At 43.8% G+C, this 22,510-nt stretch overlaps 1 protein-coding gene across 1 annotated transcript; it reads right to left on the reverse strand.

The window, feature by feature from the left end:
- Positions 1-3,654: 3,654 nt before the first annotated feature.
- Usp11 (ubiquitin specific peptidase 11) lies at positions 3,655-20,728 on the reverse strand. The gene is made up of 21 exons (XM_046420205.2): positions 20,523-20,728; positions 13,011-13,120; positions 12,706-12,836; positions 12,430-12,547; positions 11,887-12,032; positions 11,683-11,744; positions 11,456-11,555; positions 10,717-10,890; positions 10,472-10,630; positions 9,937-10,161; positions 9,725-9,808; positions 9,529-9,623; positions 7,970-8,176; positions 7,226-7,278; positions 6,775-7,029; positions 6,613-6,683; positions 6,235-6,347; positions 4,723-4,872; positions 4,518-4,633; positions 4,266-4,354; positions 3,655-4,173 (listed from the first exon to the last, which is right to left on the reverse strand). The coding sequence occupies exons 1-21, from the start codon at positions 20,681-20,683 to the stop codon at positions 4,039-4,041; spliced, it is 2,754 nt and encodes a 917-aa protein (XP_046276161.1). The 5' UTR covers positions 20,684-20,728; the 3' UTR covers positions 3,655-4,038.
- Between the last annotated feature and the right edge of the window lie 1,782 nt (positions 20,729-22,510).

The raw sequence follows: 22,510 nt of genomic DNA on the forward strand, positions 1-22,510 counted from the left end.
TCCAAATTATTGCATATATGTTATTTGTCTATCTGTTCTGTTTCCTTTTTTGTTTTTGGTTTCAGAAATTAAACCCAGGGGTGCTTAACAACTCCACATCCCCAGCCCTTTTAAGTTTTACTTTTTGAGATAGGGTCTTGTTGAATTGATTGGGGCCTCCTTAAATTGCTGAGGAACTTGCAATCCTCTTGCCTCAGCCTCCTGAGTAGCTGAGATTATAGGCGTATGCCACCACACCCAGCCTGTTTTTTTCTTGCCTTATTTTGGATTGTCATTATTTTATTCCCCTTACCATTTGTTTAAAATTTATACTTTCTTTACCCTTTACCTTAATATTCTAGTTTATCAAAATTAGTCTACTGGAAAATCTTTTAGAACATGCATACTTTAATACACTTTTTTCTGTGGTACTGGTGATTGAACTCAGGGCCTTGAACATGGTAGGTGAATGCTCTACCACTGAGCTACATCCCCAGCTCTTTTTAAATTTTGAGACATGGTCTTGCTAAATCACCCAGGCTGGCCTCAAACTTGCAATCTACCTTCCTCATCCTCCTGAGTAGCTGGGATCATAGGCATACACTACTGTGCCTGGCATAATACACTTTAACCTGTATTCCCATTCATATAAATTCTCTTCAGTATATCTGATGTTATTAACTCATCCACTGACTTCTTAGATTTAATCTATTTCAGCTCTATCACTTCTACTTCATTCTTTCTCAACTTTTTACTTTTTGGAGGGTACTAGGAATTGAACCCAGGGGTGTTTTACCACTGAGCTACACCCCTGGTCCTTATTTTTTGAGACAGGGCCTTGCTAAATTGCTGAGGCTAGAATTGAACTTGCAATCCTCCTCCCTTAGCCTCTCAAGTCGGTGGGTCATTTTTATTTTTAAAAGTTGTAAATTCCTGCCAGGAATTGTGGTGCACACTTGTAATCCCACTGAATTAGAGATTGAGAAAAGGGGATCTCAAACTCGAGGCTACCCTCAGCAGTTTAGTGAAATCCTATCTCAAAAAATAAAAAGGAGGGCTGGGGTTGTGGCTCAGAGTATGTGTGGCTCACACATACTCACCTAGCATGTGTGAGGCACTGGGTTTGATCCTTAGCACCACATAAAAATAAAATAAAGGTATTGTGTCCACTTACAACTAAAAAATAAAAATAAAAAGGAGCTGGGCCCAGTGGTGCATGTCTGTAATCCCAGTGGCTTGGGAAGCTGAGGCAGGAGGATCATGAGTTCAAAGCCAGCCTCAGCAATGGCGAGGCACTAAGCAACTCAATGAGACCCTGTCTCTAAATAAAATACAAAATAGGGCTGGGGATGTGGCTCAGTGGTCGAGTGCCCCTGAGTTCAATCCCCAGTACCAAAAATAAATAAATAAACAAATAAATAAATAGGACTAGGGATGTAGCACAGGGCTAGGGATGTAACACAGTGATTTAAAAAAAAAAAAAAAAACAGGGCTGGGGATGTGGCTCAGGTGGTAGCGCGCTCGCCTAGCATGCGTGCGGCCCGAGTTCGATCCTCAACACCACATACAAACAAAGATGTTGTGTCCGCCAATAACTAAAAAATAAATCATAAAAAAATTATAAAAAATAAAAAAAAAACAACAATAAGTACCCCTGGGTTCAATCCCCAGTAACCCTATGTACACCCCAAATATAAATTCCTTATTTACTTTTAATCATTTTTATTTCTATAATCATGGCAAATGTCCTACATTGATAGTTGATTAGTCTAAAATGAGGAATCTCAACTGGGGTCAGTGGTGCACACCTGTAATCCCACCGAGGCTGGAGGCTGATGCAGGAGGATTCCAAGTTCAAGGCTAGCCTCAGCAATTTAAAAAGGCCCTAAGGACTTAGGGACACCCTGTATCAAATTAAAACATTTTTTAAAAAGGGCTGGGGCTGGGCGTGGTGGCACACACCTGTAATCCCAGCAGCTTGGGAGGTTTAAGGCAGGATGATCACAAGTTCAAAGCCAGCCTCAGCAAAAGCTAAGTGCTAAGCAACTCAGTGAGACCCTGTCTCTAAATAAAATACAAAATAGGGTGTGGATGTGGCTCAGTGGGTGAGTGCCACCGAGTTCAATCCTTGGTACCAAAAAATAAAAAAGAGAGGGGGCTGGGGATGTGGCTCAGTCATTAAGTACCCCTGGGTTCAATTCCCAGTACAAAAAAAAATTTAAAAAGTGAGGACTCTTTGAGTAACTGTGCCTTATTTCTCCTTAGTCTTACACATATTGTCTTGTTTCAAGATGTCTTTGGTTGGATCAGGTCTCTTAAATAGCTTGTTTTAGCTGAGCTTTGTCAGGGATTGATAATGAGGCATTCCTGTATAGCCCATTCTGGGCCAATGCCATTTTTTCTCAGAGCTGGGGATCAAACCCAGGGCTTACACATGATCTAGACAAATGCTCTGTCACTGAGCCACATCCCCAGCCTCTGTGCCAGCTCTTTATGCTTGCTTTCTCATCTACAAAAAGGGATTGGTATAGTGATTAAATTATGTGGTCTCTGTGAGAAGTCAGCAACAGCCTTTGAATGCCTGGATCCAGTTGTACCTGTAACCAGTATCTCTCTTCTTGCTTTTGCTTAAGTCAGTTTGAGCTGAGTTTCTCACATCAACCACTTTGATTCCTGCCTTTGTCAATGGAATGGCTGGGAGGCTTGTGGGTGGCAATGCTGGACTGAGTAGCCTTCCCAGTGGGTCCTACCAGACCCAGTGAAAAGGTATCAGGCTGGAGGGAATGTTGTGGGAATGTTCCCTCAGCTGCCACTGAGCAGGAATCCACCAAGTGAAGGGCTGGGTGACTTATTTATGTCCAGAGGCCATACACTTGCCCTCTCTACTCCACCCCACAGCTGTCCCCACAGGAGCCTAGTTTCTCACATGTGACAGTTGGCTCCTCTGGGAGAGGTTTGTCAGGAAATGCTTACACTCTGTGTTCTTCTGTGGCAGGCACGCCCATCTCACTCTTCTCTGGGGAGGGTGGGGGACCTTTCTGGTGGGAGAAGGGGTCAATGTAGAGGCAACACAAACACATTTGTCCTATCAGGTAGGGGTCTGGCCAGGTCAATATCCCACCTCTGCAGGCATCTCCTCACAGGGACTAATACCTCTTAGACCTCTGAGAGGTGGCCTGGTGAGCAATCTTTATGTCCTAAAACAACATGTGTGCCCACAGGGTTGCCTGTCTCTTCCAGGCGTACCCTTTGCACAAGAGCTGTTAGTGCAGCTCTGGGTCCAAGCAGGCCAAATATTCCCTCCAGGGATCATCTCCAGTGTGACCAATGAGATACACTGACCTCTAGACCAAACCAGAGGCATTCCTTGACTTCTGTACCTGTTTTCCCATCTGAAACTAGAGATGACAACTCCCCAGAGATGTGAGGATTGAATTGGTATTTGTAAAAGGCTTTGGAAAAAACTAGGCATAGGGTTGGTGCTTGAAATAGTGCCTGGCACTCAGACGGTGCTATAAAAGCACTTTGAAGGTAACACATGGCACACAGCTGTTGCTTGATGAGCACTCAGTAGCATCCACCACACACCACACATGGCATTCAATAAGCACAAAGAACTTAGGCCTAAAATGGGTGCCAAGTACATACATGGGGAGAATAAACCACGCTGCCTAGTAAGGAACAGACTGGAGCTTTATGTATTTGACACACACAGAGAAAGGTACAGGGTCTCAATAAGAAAATACACTCTGTGTTCAGGTGAACCCCCATCATTGGCCACTAAGAACACTCACAGGTGGGGAAAGAGGGGAGGGGACACCATAAATAAGACTAGAAGGGAAGGTCACTGCTCTACGGGCACACACAGGCAGGGCACACTGCCGGGGGCACAGGGCCTCTTCTTTCCAGGCAAGAGAAATACAGCAGCACAGGAAAACAGTAGCCACATCTAAGCCTGCAATGCCTGGGGGGGGCACCGAACACGGGTAAGAGTGGGGTGGACACAAGAAGTAGGGTGGCAGACAGGGCTTCCTTCCCTGTGGTGAGCTCCAGGGCTGCTCAGTTAACATCCATGAACTCAGGGTTGGGTGGGGAACTGCAAGTGGTGGAGACTGAAGAGCCAGATGAGCCAGGCTGGGACTGGCGGCGTGCCACATCCTGGCGTTGGTAGAACAGGACGTAGGCTGCCTTAGACTGTAGGGAGAAGACACAAGTCAGTGTGGATGTCGGGCAAGAGGAGGAGGGTGGAGTCAGGAGAAGGGGTATAAAGAGGATGAATGCCCCACCTCAATCTGATTCTCATTCACAGGTGACACACTGTTGTCATCAAAGTAGTGCCACTGGCCACTGTCTTTGTTGCAGGCAAATGTTGTATCTGAAAGGGACAGGAAGGCATTCTCACCCACCCTCCTCCTCCCACCTTGATAACATTGCCCCTGGCCCACATACCTAGTCACCACTGGGGACATCCTAACACCCTTAGTCCATTACCCCCCTCAGGCCATGTCCCTGCCCATAGCCCTGCACGTAAAACGTACAGTGTCCATCGCGCATGCCCCCATAATGGTTGGAAACTGCAATGAGATCATATTTGTACAGCTCTGGAGCCGACTTGTTCTGTGGTTTGATGACAAACTCGGAGAAGTCCAGATCCCTGTGGGTAAGGAGACAATGGTTAACACTAGGCTTCCCTCCAACACACTGCCCTGCCTTCCCCTAGCCATCCTCCCTCTGGCCTCTGACCGGATAGGAAATTGCACGAGAGTATCCAGCTTCTCACGGGAAAACTTTGAAAAGGAAAAGCGCTTCAGGTGGATGATGAGAATCTCAGGCAGCATCCACAGGTCCAGTTTCTTGGTGGCCAGCTGGTGCTGTTTGCAGGAGGAGCAGTACCTATAGAAAGAACCAAGTCAGGTCAAGGAACACCTTCTGAGCACCTACTATATGGCCTGTGTACTGTCTGTCTTTCAAGTGCCTTGTCTGGCCCACAGTGATATTCTTTTATTTTTTTAAATGATGCTTTGACTTTTAGTCTACCTGGTACTCTGGTTTGCTCTCATTAAAATTCTTTTGTTTACTTGTTGGAACCTTGTCAGCTGCCTTTCCAATATGCTTTTGTATTTTTGTGTGACTCCTGGCCCATGAGATGCTAGTCTTATTTTGGAGCCAGCCTTTCATTTGTCTGCTTTTCTCTTTTCATATTTTAGCCACTCCTTCCTTCAGCAAATATTTAGCAATTGCCTAATGTTTAATCCTCTGGTCCTGTTTTTTTTTTTTTTTTTTTTTTTTGTATTTTTTGTGTGCATGTGCTGGGGATTAAACCCAGGGCCTCACATATGCAAAGCATGTGCTCTACCACTGAGCTATAACCCTAGCCCCTGTTCTTGTTTTTGAGACTGGCTTTAGAATTTTGGTTCTCTTTCACTCTGTTCATTCTGCAACTATCTACTGAGCATCTATCAAATGTCCAACTTGCTTGTAAGCAGCAAAAGAGATGCCGTGAACTAATTTAGAAGTCTTCACCCTCAAGAGTTTTCTCTTTTTTTTCTTTTGGTACTGAGGATTGAACCCAGGGGCACTTTACCACTAACCAACATCCAGTCCTTTTTTTGTTTTTTAGACAGGGTCTCACTAAGTTGCTGAAGCTGACCTCAAACTTGCAATCCTCCTGCCTCAGCCTCCCAAGTCACTGGGATAACAGGTGTGCACCACCACACACAGCTCAAGGAGTTTACTCTCTAACAGAGAAGATGAAGCATACAAACAGGGCTATAGGACATGACTTCAAGTGGCATAACTGATCTAGAAAGAAATCCTTAGCTAGAAGGAAAAGAGCAGAGACAGAAAATGGAGGCAAGGGTGGGAGAAGATGACTTTGTTGTTGTTGTAGAATGACAGTAAGCATGCTTTTATTTTATTTATTTATGTGGTGCTAAGGATTGAACCCAATGCCTCACACTGAGGTACAGCCCCAGCCCCAGAAGGTGACTTTTAACAGGGTAGTAAGAGGAGGTGTCTCTGAGGAGGTCACATATGATTAGAGACCTAAGTATGTAGGTAACAGGGGAAGACCATTCTGGAGAGCAGGAACAGACCAGGCAAAGGCTCTAAGATATGGGGTGATGGTGGCCAGTGTAGCAGGAAGGGTTTGAGTGCAGGGCCGACTGGAAGGAGATATACTTAGAAAGGTAACAGGCACCTGGGTAGGTAGTATCACCCCACAGAGCCCTTCCAGGCCCCTTCCTGGGCCCTTACCAGGGGTTTTCTTTCTCCAGGGTCTCCACAGTAGTGAATAGCTCAATGCACTCCTGCAGCTGCACTGGAGCCTTCTTCAGCATGTACCCAACGCAGTCATGCTTCACGTAGCCCTAGGGTGGGTGAATACACGGTCACAGGACCAAGTATAAGGAAGAATGGAGAGACAAGGAGCCATGTGGAAGCCATGTGCCAAGTGGGTCAAACTTGAAAGCTAGGAACCTGAGGCCTTGGAGCTCTCAAAGAATGTCAAGATGCCATGGCCGGGCCAGCTCTGGGCCTATATTTTTTGGTTCTATTGCTGGCTGGAGAAGTTGGAAAGGGAAGGGTTGAGGAGTACAAGCTGCAAGTGCCCCCCATCCCTGGTATCCCATTTACCTCAGCTTCCACCTCATCATAGTAGCGCCTCTTCATCTCTGGCTCCCAGTCCATGGCAATGTATGGCTGGGCTGGGGGCGAAGAGGAGGTGGTCACAGCTATTGCTGCTACAAAATCCCACCTCCCGCTGCTCCATCCCTAGCTTGCAGCCAAAGGACATACTTTGCACTTCTTCAGGGGAGGTTGTGCGGTCACTGGTTCCGTTGGAGTTCACTGTCTGCAGGGTGAACAGTTGCTTACGCCGTCGCCTTGGGGGCCACTGAGATGTCCGAAGGCAATTGTCCAAGAGGAATGGGCACCTCCTGGTGACCCCAGAGCTAGGCCCAGCCTGTTCTCGCTCAGAGTCTCGAAGGCTGCCCCTGGTGGAGGGCCCAGGCATTTCCTCTTTTTCTTCTTCATCACTGTCTTCATCCTCGCCTAGAATGAGGGGGGATATCAGAGATAGGATTGTGTGAGTTCCAGAGACTGAATTGAAATGCATATACTGATGAACACTGAGTGGGTCACATCTGTTCCCAATTCTCCACCCACTGACCCTCAACCCTTCTCCCCCACTTAGGCCATGGAACGCAATGTGTAGATCCCTCATCCTTGTTGAACCTCTCTCCCTTACCTTTGTCATCTCCATCATCCTCTTCATCTGAGCTGGGTTTGGTTACATAGCGTCTGTAACAGAACAGAAGATATTCCCAAGGCAGGGGCACAAGGACAGTGGGGGCAGAGCCCAGGGTTTTACTTCGGTAATCATGGAGGGGAAGCTATTGCTAAGCCCTCACATAAACAGCTCTTGATTATAAGCCTGGAAGGTGTGAGGTGGTGACATAAATGCACAGAGATGACATAAATGCTAGGGACCCGAATAGTGGCCTGAGAATGTAGGCTCATATGCTACAGTCAGGAATGGAATGTTAACTCTAAAAAGCCACCAGTAAACAGACACAACCAGTTGTGAACTCCCCTCAGGGAAGCCTCTGAGGGGCAGACTTCTATAAAATGAAGGGAAGATCAATGCAGACAATGCTTTGCTTTATTTGCCATGGCAAGGATGGTAGATTTTAGATATAATGAAAATCTACCAATAAAAACACAGCCAAGTCCCTTCAAGGATGAGACAAATTTTAAGATGAAGTTGTCTCTACATTATGAGTCTTATTTGCCTCTGTATTTCCAATACCTAAAAGAGGCAGTAGCAAAACCAGAGGTCTAATGAAACTAAAAAACTTACAAGTTCTTATATAGCCATGCTAAGTTTGAACTATCTTTTGGTTGTTGAAAGGAAAGTATCAAATAAGCAGCTGAACACCTGGATCTGAATTCAGACCCCAACTTCCCCTTGCCCCTGGAAGGTGTCACTTACGAAAGCCGGTACATCAGGATGTTATATAGGCCCTCCCAGGAGAACCGGTCTCGGGGCACTGATACCAGGAGGGGGTGCCCGAAAAGTATCAGACCATAGTAGGAGTTGTTGTAGTCTCGGGCTGGAGTGCGCTCCCGCAGGTAGACAGGAACCACAATGTCATCTCTTGAGCCCTCAATGGCCTCAATCCGACCTGACACCTCATATCTGTCGGGAGTGAACATTAGGTTATATGCTATCAGGGAATCCCCAAAAAAGACTCCCTGACTCTGTCCCAGTTGCTCCACACACTCATCCCTCACAATCTAAAACTATTTTTAAAGGGTCTGAAAAAGATGTCAAATATTTTGTGCTTTACAAACTGTCAGATGACTTACACTGTACTTTATATTCTGTTTTAGAAAGTACTTTGGTAATATCAGAGTGCTGAGGGGGTTACTAAAAAATTTTAGTGACAAAGGATTTAAAACAAATTTTTATAATCCCAGAAACTAGGGAGGCTGAGACAGAAGGATCACAAGTTCAAGGCCAGCCTCAGCAACTTAGCAAGACCCTAAGCAACTTAGTGAGACCCTGTCTCAAAAATAAAAAGGGTTGGGGATGTGGCTTAGTGGTAAAGTGTCTCTAGATTCAATCCCCAGTACTGAAATAATAATAAATAAGTAAATAAAAACCATTTTCTTTTTTTTAATTCTTTTTTTAATGTGGTGCTGAGGATTAAACCCAGTGCCTCACACGTGCGAGGCAAGAGCTCTACCACTGAGCTACAGCCCCAGCCCTCCACTTTCTTTTTTAAAGAAACTGATTGCTATGCAAAGAACTTTTCTACTCAGAAAGCACTCCCCATTTTAGTGTTTAGTTGCCTAAATGTTTAAAAATTATTCTGGGACTGAATATATAGCTCAGCACTAAAGTGCTGGGAATGAGAGTGGGGGGCTGATCAGTCTATAGGCTCCTAAGGCTTTCTGCCTCCTTGCCCCTGAATCCTACTCGGCCTTCCCCCGTAGAATCCTAGTATGTGTAAGGCCCTGGGTTCTATCCCTAGCAATGCAAGAAATAAAATTAATTAAATAAAAAGTACTTGTACTGAGCTGGGGATGTGGCTCAGTTGTAAAGCACTTAGTTGCCTAGCATTTGCAAGGCCCAGCATTCAACCCCCAGCACCACAAAAAAGGTTCAAAATTGTTCTGAATGCTCTTATTTTCAGAAAGTATCTTAGAGTTTCATATTTCAAAACTGCATTTTTGTTTTGACGACTATGATAGTCTAGAACATAGGAGGGGCCTAGGAAGTACTGAATGAAATAAGAAAAGTAGCTTCCCTCCCCTAATGAGGAGGTGACACTCCTTGCCACAGTTCTGCATATGGCAAAGAGGAAGGGTTAAGGCTGAATCATAAAAAAGGAAGTAGAGCTGGGGGTATACTTCAGTCATAGAACAATTGCCTAGCATGCTTATGAGACCCTTGGGATCAATCCCCAGGAGGAGAAAAAAAAAAAAAGAAAGAAAGAGGACCAGCCTCCTGAGGAAGTACTGTCTCCTCATCACCTCCTTACTCACACAAAGATATCATCACGGTCCAAGATGCCACTCAAAGGATCCTCCAACTGATAGAGCTTATAGAAGCGGTGACTGAAGACATCTGCCACTATCATCTGGGAATGAGATTGAGGGGTCTGATCAGTCTGCAAGGCTCCTAAGGCTTTCTGCCTCCTTGCCCCTGAATCCTACCCAAACTTCCCCTGTAGAATCTTACCTTGTCTGGCGCTATACCTGTGTGTTTGGACAGAGCCACACACAGATCCGAGATATTCCCTTTCTTGGGGACCACAACTCTATGCTGAGAGAGAAATAGCATCCATAAAAAGATCAAAAGGGCTTATGGTGAGTAAAAGAAGCCTTGAGGTGTGGCAAAGTAATCACACTTTGATTACATGTCCATTGTTATGTCCCCATCCCCCAACACACCTGCTCTGGCTTGCGGCGGGGATCCATGGGGACAAAGAAAACTTCCAGGACCCTCTTATGGCAGACAGGCAGTGGGACGCTGAGGTAGCAGAAGGGGTCAAAGGTCACAGACACGTTGCCACAATCGGGGCACACCAGTGTGGACTTGAAGAGGCCATGGAAAGTGTCCACGATCACAGAATCATTCCGCCGTTTGTGGTTCTGCCAGGCCTCCTGAGCAACCTCCTGTTGAAAGTGTCATGGTGGGTGTGAAGCTTGCCCAGGGCAGGGGGAAACCAGAATTTGGAGATGTATTTGTGCAGGGTTAAGGGTAAGCACTCAAGTCCAGTGGTAGAGTTCCAGGTAGGAATATCTGGAACCATGTTCACTGTTTGGGGCAGGAACCTGGCAGGGGTTAATTCTAAGTTGGGGGTGGGAACAGAGGTAAACCTAGGAGTGAGGCTAAAGGTAAAGTCAGGGTAAAGGAACTTAAAAGGCAGTGGCCTAAGTGGTTTTAATAGGACTTTCAGGATGAATACTTTCAGGAGCATCTTACCTGATCTGGCCGTCCAGCTGCATCACACAACTCGACATATTCCTTCTTCTTGACCCGATTGAGGTCTTCATGAAGCCCATCCAGAAGAAACGACAGCAGCTCCTGTGAGTCATGTTGCTGATAGCCCAGAAACTGGGTTGCAAAATGGCCAACCTTGTTCTGAAAAGATAGGTAGTGTAGTCAGAGTTAAGAGGGAATGAAGGAGTCATAAGAGGCAAGATAAAGTGAGGTACCAGAAATAATACCTTGAACACATTGGGCACGATGGAACGATGGTAGCCGGACCATGCCTGCTTTACCAGGTCTGCATAGGCCTCTGCGAGCTCACCCTTCATGCCCAATGGGTTTCGGAAGTTGAGCTCCTCTAGGTAGCGGTTGTTGAGGAAGTACTCCGTGAGCTGTGGCACATTGCTGAGACACTGTGGGGGAGGGTTTAGGTGAATAAGGCAGAGAAGAGGAGAAAGAAGGTTTCCCAAATGAGGACAGAGAAAAGAAAGCCAGGAAGGAATAAAAAGGAAAAACAAGGGAGGCAAGGGGAAAAGAAGGGGACAAGGGGGAGCAGGCAAGTCATGGGGAGATCATAGTATTTTCGGAGAAGGATGAAAGTGGTAGCAAAGTTGAGAAGAAAAGAAGAAGCAGGGCTGGGGTTGAAGCTCAGTGATAGAGCGCTTGCCTAGCACATGTGAGGCACTGGGTTCCATCCTTAGCACCACATAAAAATAAAGAAATAAAATAAAGGTATTGTGTCCATCTACAACTAAAAAAAAAAATACTGAAAAAAAAAAAGAAGAGCACAGAGCATGTAGAGGGAGAAGGTATTGATATTTTAGAGCAAATGTGAGCATGTCATTTCAGACTCCTGGGGCCTTAGCTTCCAACTTGACCCCTTGCCCTGCAGTTCCCCCTGCCCTAGCTCTGTCCCCAATCCCCAGTTCTTGAAGCCCACCCCTGGGGTTATGCCAGACACAGCTCTAATGGCCCAACCTGCAGGGCCGAGTTCATGAAGCACGTGTTGCCCAGATTGGTGAGGCCACAGATGCCAGGCTGGCCCTGGAAGTCCTCATCCTCTTCCGACACACTGTTCCTGGGATTGAATGAGAAATGCTATCAGCTCAGGGTCTACTACATGTGGGTGCACTGTACTCATAGGTTCAGTCAGTCTGCTTATTGTGTGATGCCCCTTCTCTAGACTAGACACCCCAAGAGCTCACATGACACGTAGCTGTGCGCTGGGCCAAGTGCCATCTTTGTTTCGGGTCTCCATGATGACCAACTGGATAGGAGGATAAAGTAAACAAGGAAAGACATTAATGGAGGGCCTTGTGGGCACCCAGCTCCTACCCAACCTGGGTCTGACCACTATCAGGTGAGTCCATGTGGCAGACCACCTGAGCTGAAAAGCTTCCTACTCTTACCTGCCCAGTCTCAATGGCAGCATCAAGCAGCGTAATATGTGTGTTGCACAAGCGATCCAAAGAGCCTTCGGCATTCTTGATCCAAAGGCGTGTGTCTTCCTGGGGTTCCACCAGAAATTGCTCCCGAGCTGTGCGCAATATTAGGTCTGTGGAGAAAAATGAAGCATATTCAAGATCTTCAAAGTCCCACGATAATCAACCCATCTTGGCAATCCTGACCCATCCCCACTGACTTCACAGACTTGGTCAATACCTTGTGCCCCAATCAATCTCCAAATGACTGACCCACATTCAGGACATGAAACTCCCAGCAAATATCCTCAGCAACACCATCCAAGCCAATGGAATGCAGTTCATATACCATCAGGACTCCAGCAGACAGCCCCCAGGGCTTCCACCCACCTTGGCCAATGCTTTCTTGGTCCTCAGTGGTCTGACTGGTGCCTTCTCAGTTGGCAAAAGCCTAATCCCATGCATCCTTGATTCAATTAACTGTGACCCATAGCTAGGAACTCCAGCTCATCCCATGACCCTCAGACTCACCCACAGAATCAGAGTGGCTGAACTGAGCAGTGAGAGCTGTGTCCATGCCACTGTGCTGGACAAGCAGCAGCTCTATTGGATACACTTCCACCTTCTGCATGTTGGGCAGCTCTATGACCTGTAAGGGTAGAGAGGCAGACACAGATGCATCCACCCAGTAGATATGGAGCCACATGGGCACATGGGTCTGGACCCATCCTGGGCCTACAAGGCTTTCCTCCCACCCAACCTCCCAGGGAATCTACCCCACCCAACACCCTCCCCTACCCACTATACCTTGCGTTCAATAGGTGGCTGGCCATGCTCTATGCCATACCAGCTGACCAGGCAATGCCAGGCAGCTGCTGGAAGCAGCACGTAATCCTCACCCTCCACCAGTCCCTCTTTGAGGCGCCAGTTTATCTGATCTGTAGGGTGAGGTGAGGGTATGAGGCAAAGGGGTGAATCAGGCAAGAACTAATAACTCTGGCCAACCCAGCAATGACCTAGCAGAGAATGGGCCAACAATCATCCATAGGGACAGAGGGAATAGGAACTCCAGGGCAAGGTTAAGAGGGAGGGGATAGGCAGGGGCCTGGTACCTTCAAAGAGCTCAGCATTATTGATGCAGCCAGGAAAGGTGCTGGAGTCCTGGTCCCCTCCCTGCACGTACACCTCCCACTGTTTATACCAGCGTTGCTCTACAAGGAACCTGGTGCCCAGAGAAGAAACAAGGGTATAATGTGATTATCTGGGGGTTAGCTGTACAACTTCCCATGGCTAGCAAATTTAAACTATCAACACATTAAAATTCAAGATGAAAAGTTTCAGCAGTATATAAAAAGTAAAAAAAAGCAAGGGCTGGGGTTATGGCTCAGCAGTAGAGTGCTCGCCTAGCACATGCAAGGTGCTGGGTTCGATCCTCAGCACTGCATAAAAATAAATAAATAAAATAAAGGTATTGTGTCCAACTACAACTAAAAATATATTTAAAAAAAGATTATATAAAAAAGTAAAAAGCAAAATTTATTCAGTAAAACTCAGATTTGGATATTAGATTAGCCATCTTCTTAGGACACTGAATGAGATCTTTAATTAAAGACTAAAACTGCTCAATAATGTCAAATAAACAAACAAAAAACAACCACAGTGCTGAGAAACATGAGGTTTTATTATAGAATAAAAGATGGGTAATTTGTATTAGTCACAAGAGATAACACTGTAACATTAGGCTCAAAATAAATAGTTTGCAGCTAATGTTGAGTACATAGTATTTTTAAAAGGCTAGATCAACGGAGGCAAAATTCTTCAGCTAAGAAATGGATTTGACTAATTTTGAAAATGTGCTCAGAAACTGCAAAGAATTTAAAGTGCTAAATATAATCGTAAGGTTGTTTTTGGCATATCGTCATTTTTCATGTATTAGGTCTGTGGAGGATCATGTATAAGATTTATTTTGGCTTTTTTCCCCAGAGGCAAAATGATAAATTTTATTAATATACATTTACAGCTATTGTTCAACTTTATTGAGACATAATATTTATACATTTTAATTTTTTTAGTTATAGATGAGTACATCCTTTATTTATTATTTATTTTTATGTGGTGTTGAGGATTGAATCCAGTGCCTCACATGTGCTAGGCAAGTGCTGTACCACGGAGCCACAATCCCAGCCCCAATATTTATACATCTTTCTTTATGACTGACATATTTATATAATATATAATGATTACTAGCTTTATAATAAAATTTTGCATTTATAAGTAGTCTTCTTTTTAAAATTGTGGTTAAAAAGCCTGGTATGGTGGCACACACCTATAATCCCAGCAACACAGGAGGCTGAGGCAGGAGAACAGTGAGTTCAAAGCCAGCCTCAGCAACTTAGCAAGGCCCTAAGCAACTTAGTGTGACCCTGTCTCAAAATAAAATATAAAAAGAGCTGGAGGGGATGGGATTGTGGGTCAGTGGTAGAGCACTTGCCTAGCACATGTGAGGTACTGGGTTCAATCCTCAGCACCACATAAAAAGAAAAATAAATAAAGGTATTGTGTTCATCTATAACTAAAAAAAAATTTTTCTTAAAGGGCTGGGGATATGGCTCGGTGGTAAAGCACCCCTGGGTTCAATCCCCAGTATCAAAAACAAAACAAAACAAAAATAGTGGTTAAAGAGAACCCATGTAACAGAAAAAATCCAACATCTTCAATTCCCAGTAACACACACACACACACACACACACACATACAGAGTTAACCATCTTAACCATTTCTTTATGTACAATTCAACTGCCTCTTTTAAATGAGAAACTTCTATGCACTCCAAGGATAAACATTTAGGGCCGTGCTGAAATCTTCCTGCAAAATTTTGAGAAATTGTAAAATCTGGAAAAATACTCGATGTATATTAAATGTTAAATATATGATGACTGTTATTATTCTGATTCCAGGGCTTGAACATAAAAGCTTACAGACTCCCACATATCATATATACCCCTACTTTGGTATGATTTTTTTTCTTTTTTTGGTACTGGGGTTTGAACCCAGGGGTGTTTTGTCATTGAGCCACTTGCCCAGCCCCCCTATTTTTTTTTAGACAGAATCTCACTACATTGCTGAGGCTAGCCTCAAACTTGAAATCTTCTTCCCTCAGCCTGAGTCCCTGCTATTAATTTTCAACATATAAAAGGCTGTCTCAAATATTTAATAGCCTCACTTTTTAAGAAAATGGCCAAAAATGATAATACATGTGTGTGCACACACACACACACACACATCACATTGTGTTAGTTGTTTTTCCTCATAAATGTGATTATTTTTTTGTTCATTTGTTTTTGGTGCTGAGCATTGAACCCAGGGTCTCATGCATACTAAGCAGGTTCTCTGCCACTAAGTTACACCCTCAGCTCAAAAGTGAGTCTTCAACATGTTAATTTTCCCTTGACAAGAGAGGTGTGGGGATGAAGGGACAAAACAACAACAACAACAACTTGAAATAGTAGCTGGGCCCAGGGGTGCTCTACTACTGAGCTACATCCCCAACCCTTTTTTATTTTGAGACAGGGTTTCACTAAATTGCCAAGACTGGCTTCACATTTGTGATCTTCCTGCCTCAACCTCCCAAGTAGCTGGGATTACAGGTGCATGCCTTCATGCTAGGCAATTAATGTACAATTTAAAGTCACAATGAGTCGGGCAGAGTGGTGCACACCTGTAATCCCAGCAGCTCAGGAGCTTGAGGCAGAAGGATCACAAGTTCAAAACCATCCTCAGCAACTTAGTGAGGCCCTAAGCAACCTAGCAAGACTCTTTCTCAAAATAAAGTTTTTTTTAAAAAAAGGGTTGGGGATGTGGCTCGGTGGGTTAAGCACCTTTGTGTTCAATCCCTGGCACCAAAATAAATAAAATAAAAAACAAAAAGAAAAACTTGGAATAGTGACAACTCACCTGAATAGGCAAACATTTCTGCAAAGCCTTTTTTTTTTTCTTTTTTTGGTGAACTGACCACCCGCAGACCCTGCTAGGTCACTCATTCTGGGAAATATAGCCTCCTTCCACAGAGCCCCCCATCTCCCACCCTATCTTGCACCACAGACACCTTCATTCCCCCTTTGGGAATTTACTTGCCTCCATAGTCAGTCTATGAAATTCACTTATTTAGGAAAGCTAATTTGTGTTTAGTGATAACTTTACTGCAAAAGGAGGAAATAATCAACTTCTTTTTTAAAAACAGAATTTTAACAAAAATTAACATTAAAAATCATTCTTTGTAGCCACATCCCCAGCCCTTTTTTGTATTTTATTTGAGACAGGGTCTTGCTGAGTTGTTTAAGGCTTCACTAAGTTGCTGAAGCTGCCCCTTGAGCTTGCAATCCTCCTGCCCCAGCCTCCTAAATTGCTTGGATTACAGATGTGTGCCACCATGCCCAACTATATCTTTTCTAACTATTTTTGATGTCTTTCCCAATTTCAGAAAAATGTTATTGTTTAAAATGTTCTTTAATGACTAAACTGTCTTTGGAAGGTAACAAAAAAGATCTGTCTCATCACCCATTTAAAAGGACAACAGGAATCATCATGTTCATCTAAAATTCTCCAAATTTTAATTAACTTGAAATTGATATAAAAGTCCTCATTTTCCAACTTAGTATGTTACAAAGTGATACAACAAAAAGAAAGCTTATCTTCCTAGGTAATTACAGTTAATTATATAGAATGAGATACACTACTATAAATATCTTTCCTCAACATTTCTAAGTATAACCTTCTAAGAAATTGTTGTTGTCCCTTCATAAATCACTATCCATTGCTGCAACACTCTGAACCCAGCCACCCTCCCCTTCTTTCACCTGGACAAGGTGAACCCTGTGATTGCTTACCTTTGTTAGGAAGCTATGAACCGCTGCAGACATGCAAGAGACTCCCTCAGTTAACTCTGATTTAATCATGTTTGTAGAAGGTTCATCATCAAAAATAAAAATTAAAAATTCCAAGGAAACTATACTATTATATTTGAATTTAGTCTTAAAATGATGCAGATATAAATACTGACTCAAACCCTATAAATGGAAGGGAAATTAAAGAACATCTAGAAGCTTTGCTCTTATCTAAATAAATAAGCATTAAAAAAGTAGTTTTGGGGGCTGGGGATGTGACTCAAGCGGTAGCGCGCTCGTCTGGCATGCGTGCAGCCCGGGTTCGATCCTCAGCACCACATACAAAAAACAAAGATGTTGTATCTGCCAAAAACTAAAAAATAAATATTAAAATTCTCTCTCTCTCTCTCTCTAAAAAAAATAAAAATAAAAAAGTAGTTTAGGGGACTGGGGCTATAGCTAAGCAGCAGTGCACTTGCCTAGCATGCGTGAGGCACTGGGTTTGATCCTCAGCACCACATAAAATTAAACAAATAAAATAAAGGCATTCTGTCCATCTACAACTAAAAAAAAAATTGTTAAGTAGTTTAGCAAAAATGTTTCTTGATAATACCCATGATATCAGACAATCTGGCTTCAATACTGAACCAATATTGAGGTGAAATTACACGTAATATAAAATTAACTTAAATTGAACAATCCAGAGGCATTTAATATATTCACAATGTTGTGCAACCACCACCTCCCTCCTGGCTCCAAAACATTTTTATCACCCTATTACTGATGGGATAATTTTAAACTGTATTGGCAAAGATGATAGAATTTCTTGTCCTATCTACCAATGACATAATCATGACATCGTTATAAAGGTCAGAAGGGGCAAAGACCAAATCCTTGAGGCCCCTTTTAACATCTCCAAAAGGGATATAAAATGTTCTGTTTCTTTCTTTCTTTCTTTTTTTTTGGAGAGCTATGATGTAATGGTACAAAAACATTGCTTGGCTCTGTTTTGCCAATTTAGTGAATCTCAACTTATTTCCCTAGTAACAGGGATACACATTTCACTAGTACTTTTATTAAAGAACTCTCTAAAGTAGGCAAACCTCACTGGAAAAGGCCCTAAGAATTGATGTGTTTAAACAACAGGAATCCAACATGGCTGGCTCTGGATGGGGAGAAGAAGGGGGTGTGTCATCTGAGTGATTCCAGAAGAAATCAGAATGGAAACAGGCAACCAGCCTCACAAAGGCCTGCAGGTTGCTATAAGAATTTTGGCATTTACAATGCAAAACATAGGAAGCTGCTGGAACATTTTAGGAATGGATGGACATGATGTATGTTTTAAAAAGAATCACTATTTATGTAAAGAGGAAAATGGTGTCTTCAGAATAGAAAAACCTGCCAGACACCACCATAACCAACTGATCAAGGTTAACACCATGAATGTTATATATAACCATGTATTGTCTGATATAAGGGCTCACAGCATACATCCTGTAAAAGTTAAGCATATCTAGTAGTTTCAGGGATTTCGTTTAACTTAAAAAAAATTCTGATATATTTAATTTATAAATTTTAGACTGATATAATAAGAGTTTTGGAAAATTATAAGAAATGCTTTGTGATGTGTGTATTCCTATGTAAAACACATGGCTTCTCCTGTGTATATTTTTAAAAATTAAAGAAATGCACACTTTAAAAAATATAACTTCATATATAAAGTGTGATTTTATATATATGCTCCATACATAAAAAGAGAAAGTTTAAACAACAAATACTATTTAGGGATGCATACACCTATGGGAGAACATTCAAGAAAATGAAGAGACTCAATCCAAAATTCAAAAACGCATTTTAAAAAATTCAAGATAACAGTTTCTCATGGAGTAGGAAGAATTTCCATCTGGAAAGGGCACAAAAGGATTTTTTTGTGTTTGTGAATCTTAACCTGGGTGGAAAATTCACACATTTTTATTCTTAATTTTTTACTTTGAAAAAACTCAGAAAAATGGCAAAAATAATACAGACTTCCCATACGCCCTTCATCCAAACTCCCCAATCTAACATTTTACCTTTTGGCTCAATTGTTGTTTCTATATATCATTTCTGGTATTTTTATTTATTTTAAAATTGACAAAATTGTGTGTACTTTTAGTGTATAGCATGGTATTTTAATATATGTATACACCGTGGAATAACTAAATCAAGCTAATTAACATATCCATTACATCTAATAAATATTCTGAGCGACTTTCATGTATACAATAGATATCTATGAACTATAATCACCATATTTGTACAACAGACCTCCCAAATGTGTTCCCCTTGTCTAGCTTGAAATTTCTCCTGTGACCAACATCTCCCCAGTTCCCACCCCCCCCCCCCCGTACATGCATTTTTACATATGCTATTATTTCAACCATTTGAGAATAATGTGCTTACACGATGGTTCCTTATCCCTAAAATTTTCAGTATGCATTTCCTAAAAACACGGATATTCTTTCATAACCACAATATAATTATCACAATAATGGAAACAGAAACATTAATATCTAATCTATCAACTTTAATCAAATGTTACCGATTTCTCCATGGAATGGTCCATTGAAAGAAAAAAATGAGAAAACCCGATTTTTAAAATTATTTATTTTTCCTGTTCTAGGATCCGTTGTATTTAGTTATCATGACTTGCTAAAATGAATTAATTCCTTTAACCTGGGACAGTTCTTCAGCCTTTATCTTTCAGGACTTTGATATTTTTGAAGAGTACACAGTTTATTTTAAAAGGATGTACGTCAATCTGACTTGTGTAAACATTTTATACTATAATCTTTATAGGATCTTATGCGTTTAACAATTTAAAAGAGAGATGCAACTTGGCGAGAAATAAAATAAACCCAGAAGCAGTAAACTTTAAGCAGCAGTGATGAGGGGAAAAAAAAATCAGTAGAAAAAGTCGATTTATCAGGGTAAGGTCCGTTTTTAAAAATGACGTTTTTCTCCTGATTATAAAAGCAAAATAATACTAAAATAGAAAAACTTAACATCGAAGGCCGCTCCAATGCTAATCACCTGCACTTTCTCCCGTCCTAGGAAGGCCTCCGCCAGAAAAACCCCATCACGTCACAAACTTTGCCCATTCACAGGCGCCATTTTCTGCCTTAGTAACCTCCCCTCCACCGTCTTTCCTTGGCCTCAGACCACGCCCCTCAGCCCACCTCACAAGACTAGCCTCGTTCCCAGGCGCCGGGCTCCTTCCACGTAAGCGCTCGCTCCCTCCCCCGGCCCACAACTATTTGCTCCGATTCTGCTCTTCAGCTTACGTCACAAGGCTCGCTTCAGTCGCAGGCGCCTGGGAGCAATAAGAGGCTGCTCCTAGCGGCAGACGCTGCATTACGTAATGCAGGCCACGCCCCCGCCTTACGTTACAAAGCCCGCCTCCTTCCCAGGCTCCAGGTTCCACAACGCAGGCCCCAACCCCCATGACTGTTTCCTCTCAGACCCCGCCTCCACTACAACAAACCCCATTTTGTTCTCAGGCGTCAGACTGCACTACACAGGCCCCGCCTCTTTCCCAGACGTTGCGTTTCATTCACAAGCACTTCCCCGCCCCTCTCGCCCGCTGTCCTACCGGCCCCTCCCCGCAGCAGTTCTTCCACAGACATCGGCTTCCAAGTCCCCCGCGGTTGCCAAGGTCCCCGCCATCCCCTCACCCAAAGCTTCGCTATAACCCAGCCTCACCAGCTTTCGCCAGCCCGCAGTGGACGTTCTCGCCCACTCTCGCCATTCTCGATTTGGCGCCACTGGTCGTCCAGACCAGGGATCGCCTCATTCTGTATTTCTCTGTCTTCAGCGGCCTCCGCGACGGCAGCTGCGGCCGGGTCCGCTGCGACCGCCGCCATCGCCGTCCGTCCTCTTCTAACTGCCAACGCAACTGAAGATAGGAAGAGGACCCTCAACTGCCACTTCCGGATTCTGATCCCGGAAACGGAAGCAGAGCCCCCCAAACAGTCAGGGGGCTCCTGCCATCTTGGAAATGGGCCCCTCGCTCGGACGCGTCGAAGGGCTAGGCGGGCATCGGGCGGTGGGCTGTGATCTCTGCAACCCATACACAGGGTAAAACCCCCAGTTGGTAACTAAGAAAGACAATAGTGCTCTCTGGGATTCTAACGCCATGTTGAGTTAGGGTAAAAGGTTGCCTGGAAGGCGGAGGCTGAGTTTCCCATGGTGGGCAAGGACATATTAAGGAGTGTTCAGGGAATCACAAAGGCCCCAAAGCTTTTCTGCTGATTCTCTGCTAAGTACTGCGGACCCCTATCCTGGGAGTGGCACTTTTGTTAGCCTGACCAGAGTGCCCTCCTTTCATTCTACAACCCTTCTCATCCATCAAGACCCAATGCAAAAGAGGTCTCCTCCAGATAACCACCTTGGCCTGCAGGCCATTTTTTTTTCCCTTCCTGAACTAGATTTATTCGGTAGACAAAAGTGATGAAGGCAAGTCAGCCCCAGGCTCCTGTTGTGTGTTGGAGTCACAGCAATAATAACTAGTAGTCTGCCCAGTTTAAGTGTGTTGTTGGATTTAAATAGTAGCCTCAGGCAGCAGGTACTATTATTTGCCTTCCATGGGCAACAGTGGGGGTAACTGAGGACCAGAAATGTTAACACATTGTCCCCCAGCTAATAAGTGCTGGAGTTGTAGTTCCAACTCAGGAAATCTGGTTCTAGAAGTGTGACCTTAAACACCAGGCCCGAGATTGTCAAACTGTGCTCCAGGGCTTTCTGCCCAGGAAATCCTCTCAGGGGTTTCAGAGTCTATTTTCAAAATACTTTTTCACTCCTCTCATGTGTGTATTGTGGAAATATCCAGAGACTACCTGATCTAAACAAAAGGTCTTTAGGTGTCCTCAATATTTTTAAGAATATAAAAAAGGGATCCTGAGGCTGAAGTTTGAGAAGCATTGTGCTAGGCCAGGTTTCTTTCTCAGCCTCTGCACTACTGTCATTTCTGCATTGTGGGGAACTTTGCAAGCTGTTCAGTTACATCCCTGGCACTACTACTAGATAACAGTGGCACCCTTCAGGACAGCCAAATTTCTCCCTCCAGATATTATTAAATGCCCCCTGTGGGCGTTGTCCCTGGTTGAAAAACACTATGCTAGTTTATGCTACTATTTTTTTCTGTTAGGGCTCCCAGCTCTACTGGTTGGTGATTGAATTTTTTCTCTGTGGGGCTCTCTGCATGTTTATCTACCTGTTGGCGGTCCCCACCTGGCTGTCCCAAACTCCCCTAAGACAGGCTCATCAAGATTCCAGGACTGTTTCAGTGACTTCCTTCGCTACTATTACCGATTTACCACAGGCAAAAACCTTGCTTTTACACATTCCTAGGCCCATATCCATACATGTCTGTCTCCTTGCACAATTTCAATCCTCCTCACCCACACACAACCTCATAATTTATTTCATTTTCAGTTAACCTCTGTGAGACAGAGATTAATCTCTGTAACTCATACATAATTCCAGCCCCCAAACCAGACATGCCACAGATAAGGGGTCACAATACCCTGAGGGTTGTGTAAGCCCTGTAGGGGAAAAAGCACTTCTTTCACTTGGGGCCCCCAAAGAAAGTGGCATTTGAGTTGGATCTGACACATGACAAAGAACTGCTCTTCAAGCCCAACTGAATCTTGTCAAATTCACTTAATTTGCCCCTCTGCAAACTGTCCCTT

This window comes from Marmota monax, unplaced genomic scaffold (assembly GCF_021218885.2).
Source record: "Marmota monax isolate L192 unplaced genomic scaffold, Marmota_monax_Labrador192_F-V1.1 WCK01_AAM20220418_F8-fsc00225, whole genome shotgun sequence".
In the NCBI taxonomy this organism is placed as follows: domain Eukaryota; kingdom Metazoa; phylum Chordata; class Mammalia; order Rodentia; family Sciuridae; genus Marmota; species Marmota monax.

Excerpts from the sequence above, each read along its gene's own strand:
- Usp11 (XM_046420205.2), bottom strand. The coding sequence starts at position 20,683 with ATGGCGGCGGTCGCAGCGGACCCGGCCGCAGCTGCCGTCGCGGAGGCC. Across the intron at positions 10,631-10,716 it reads TCGTGCCCAATGTGTTCAAG|AACAAGGTTGGCCATTTTGC; the intron begins GTATTATTTCTG and ends CTATCTTTTCAG. Across the intron at positions 4,873-6,234 it reads CTGGAGAAAGAAAACCCCTG|GTACTGCTCCTCCTGCAAAC; the intron begins GTAAGGGCCCAG and ends TTCTTTCTATAG.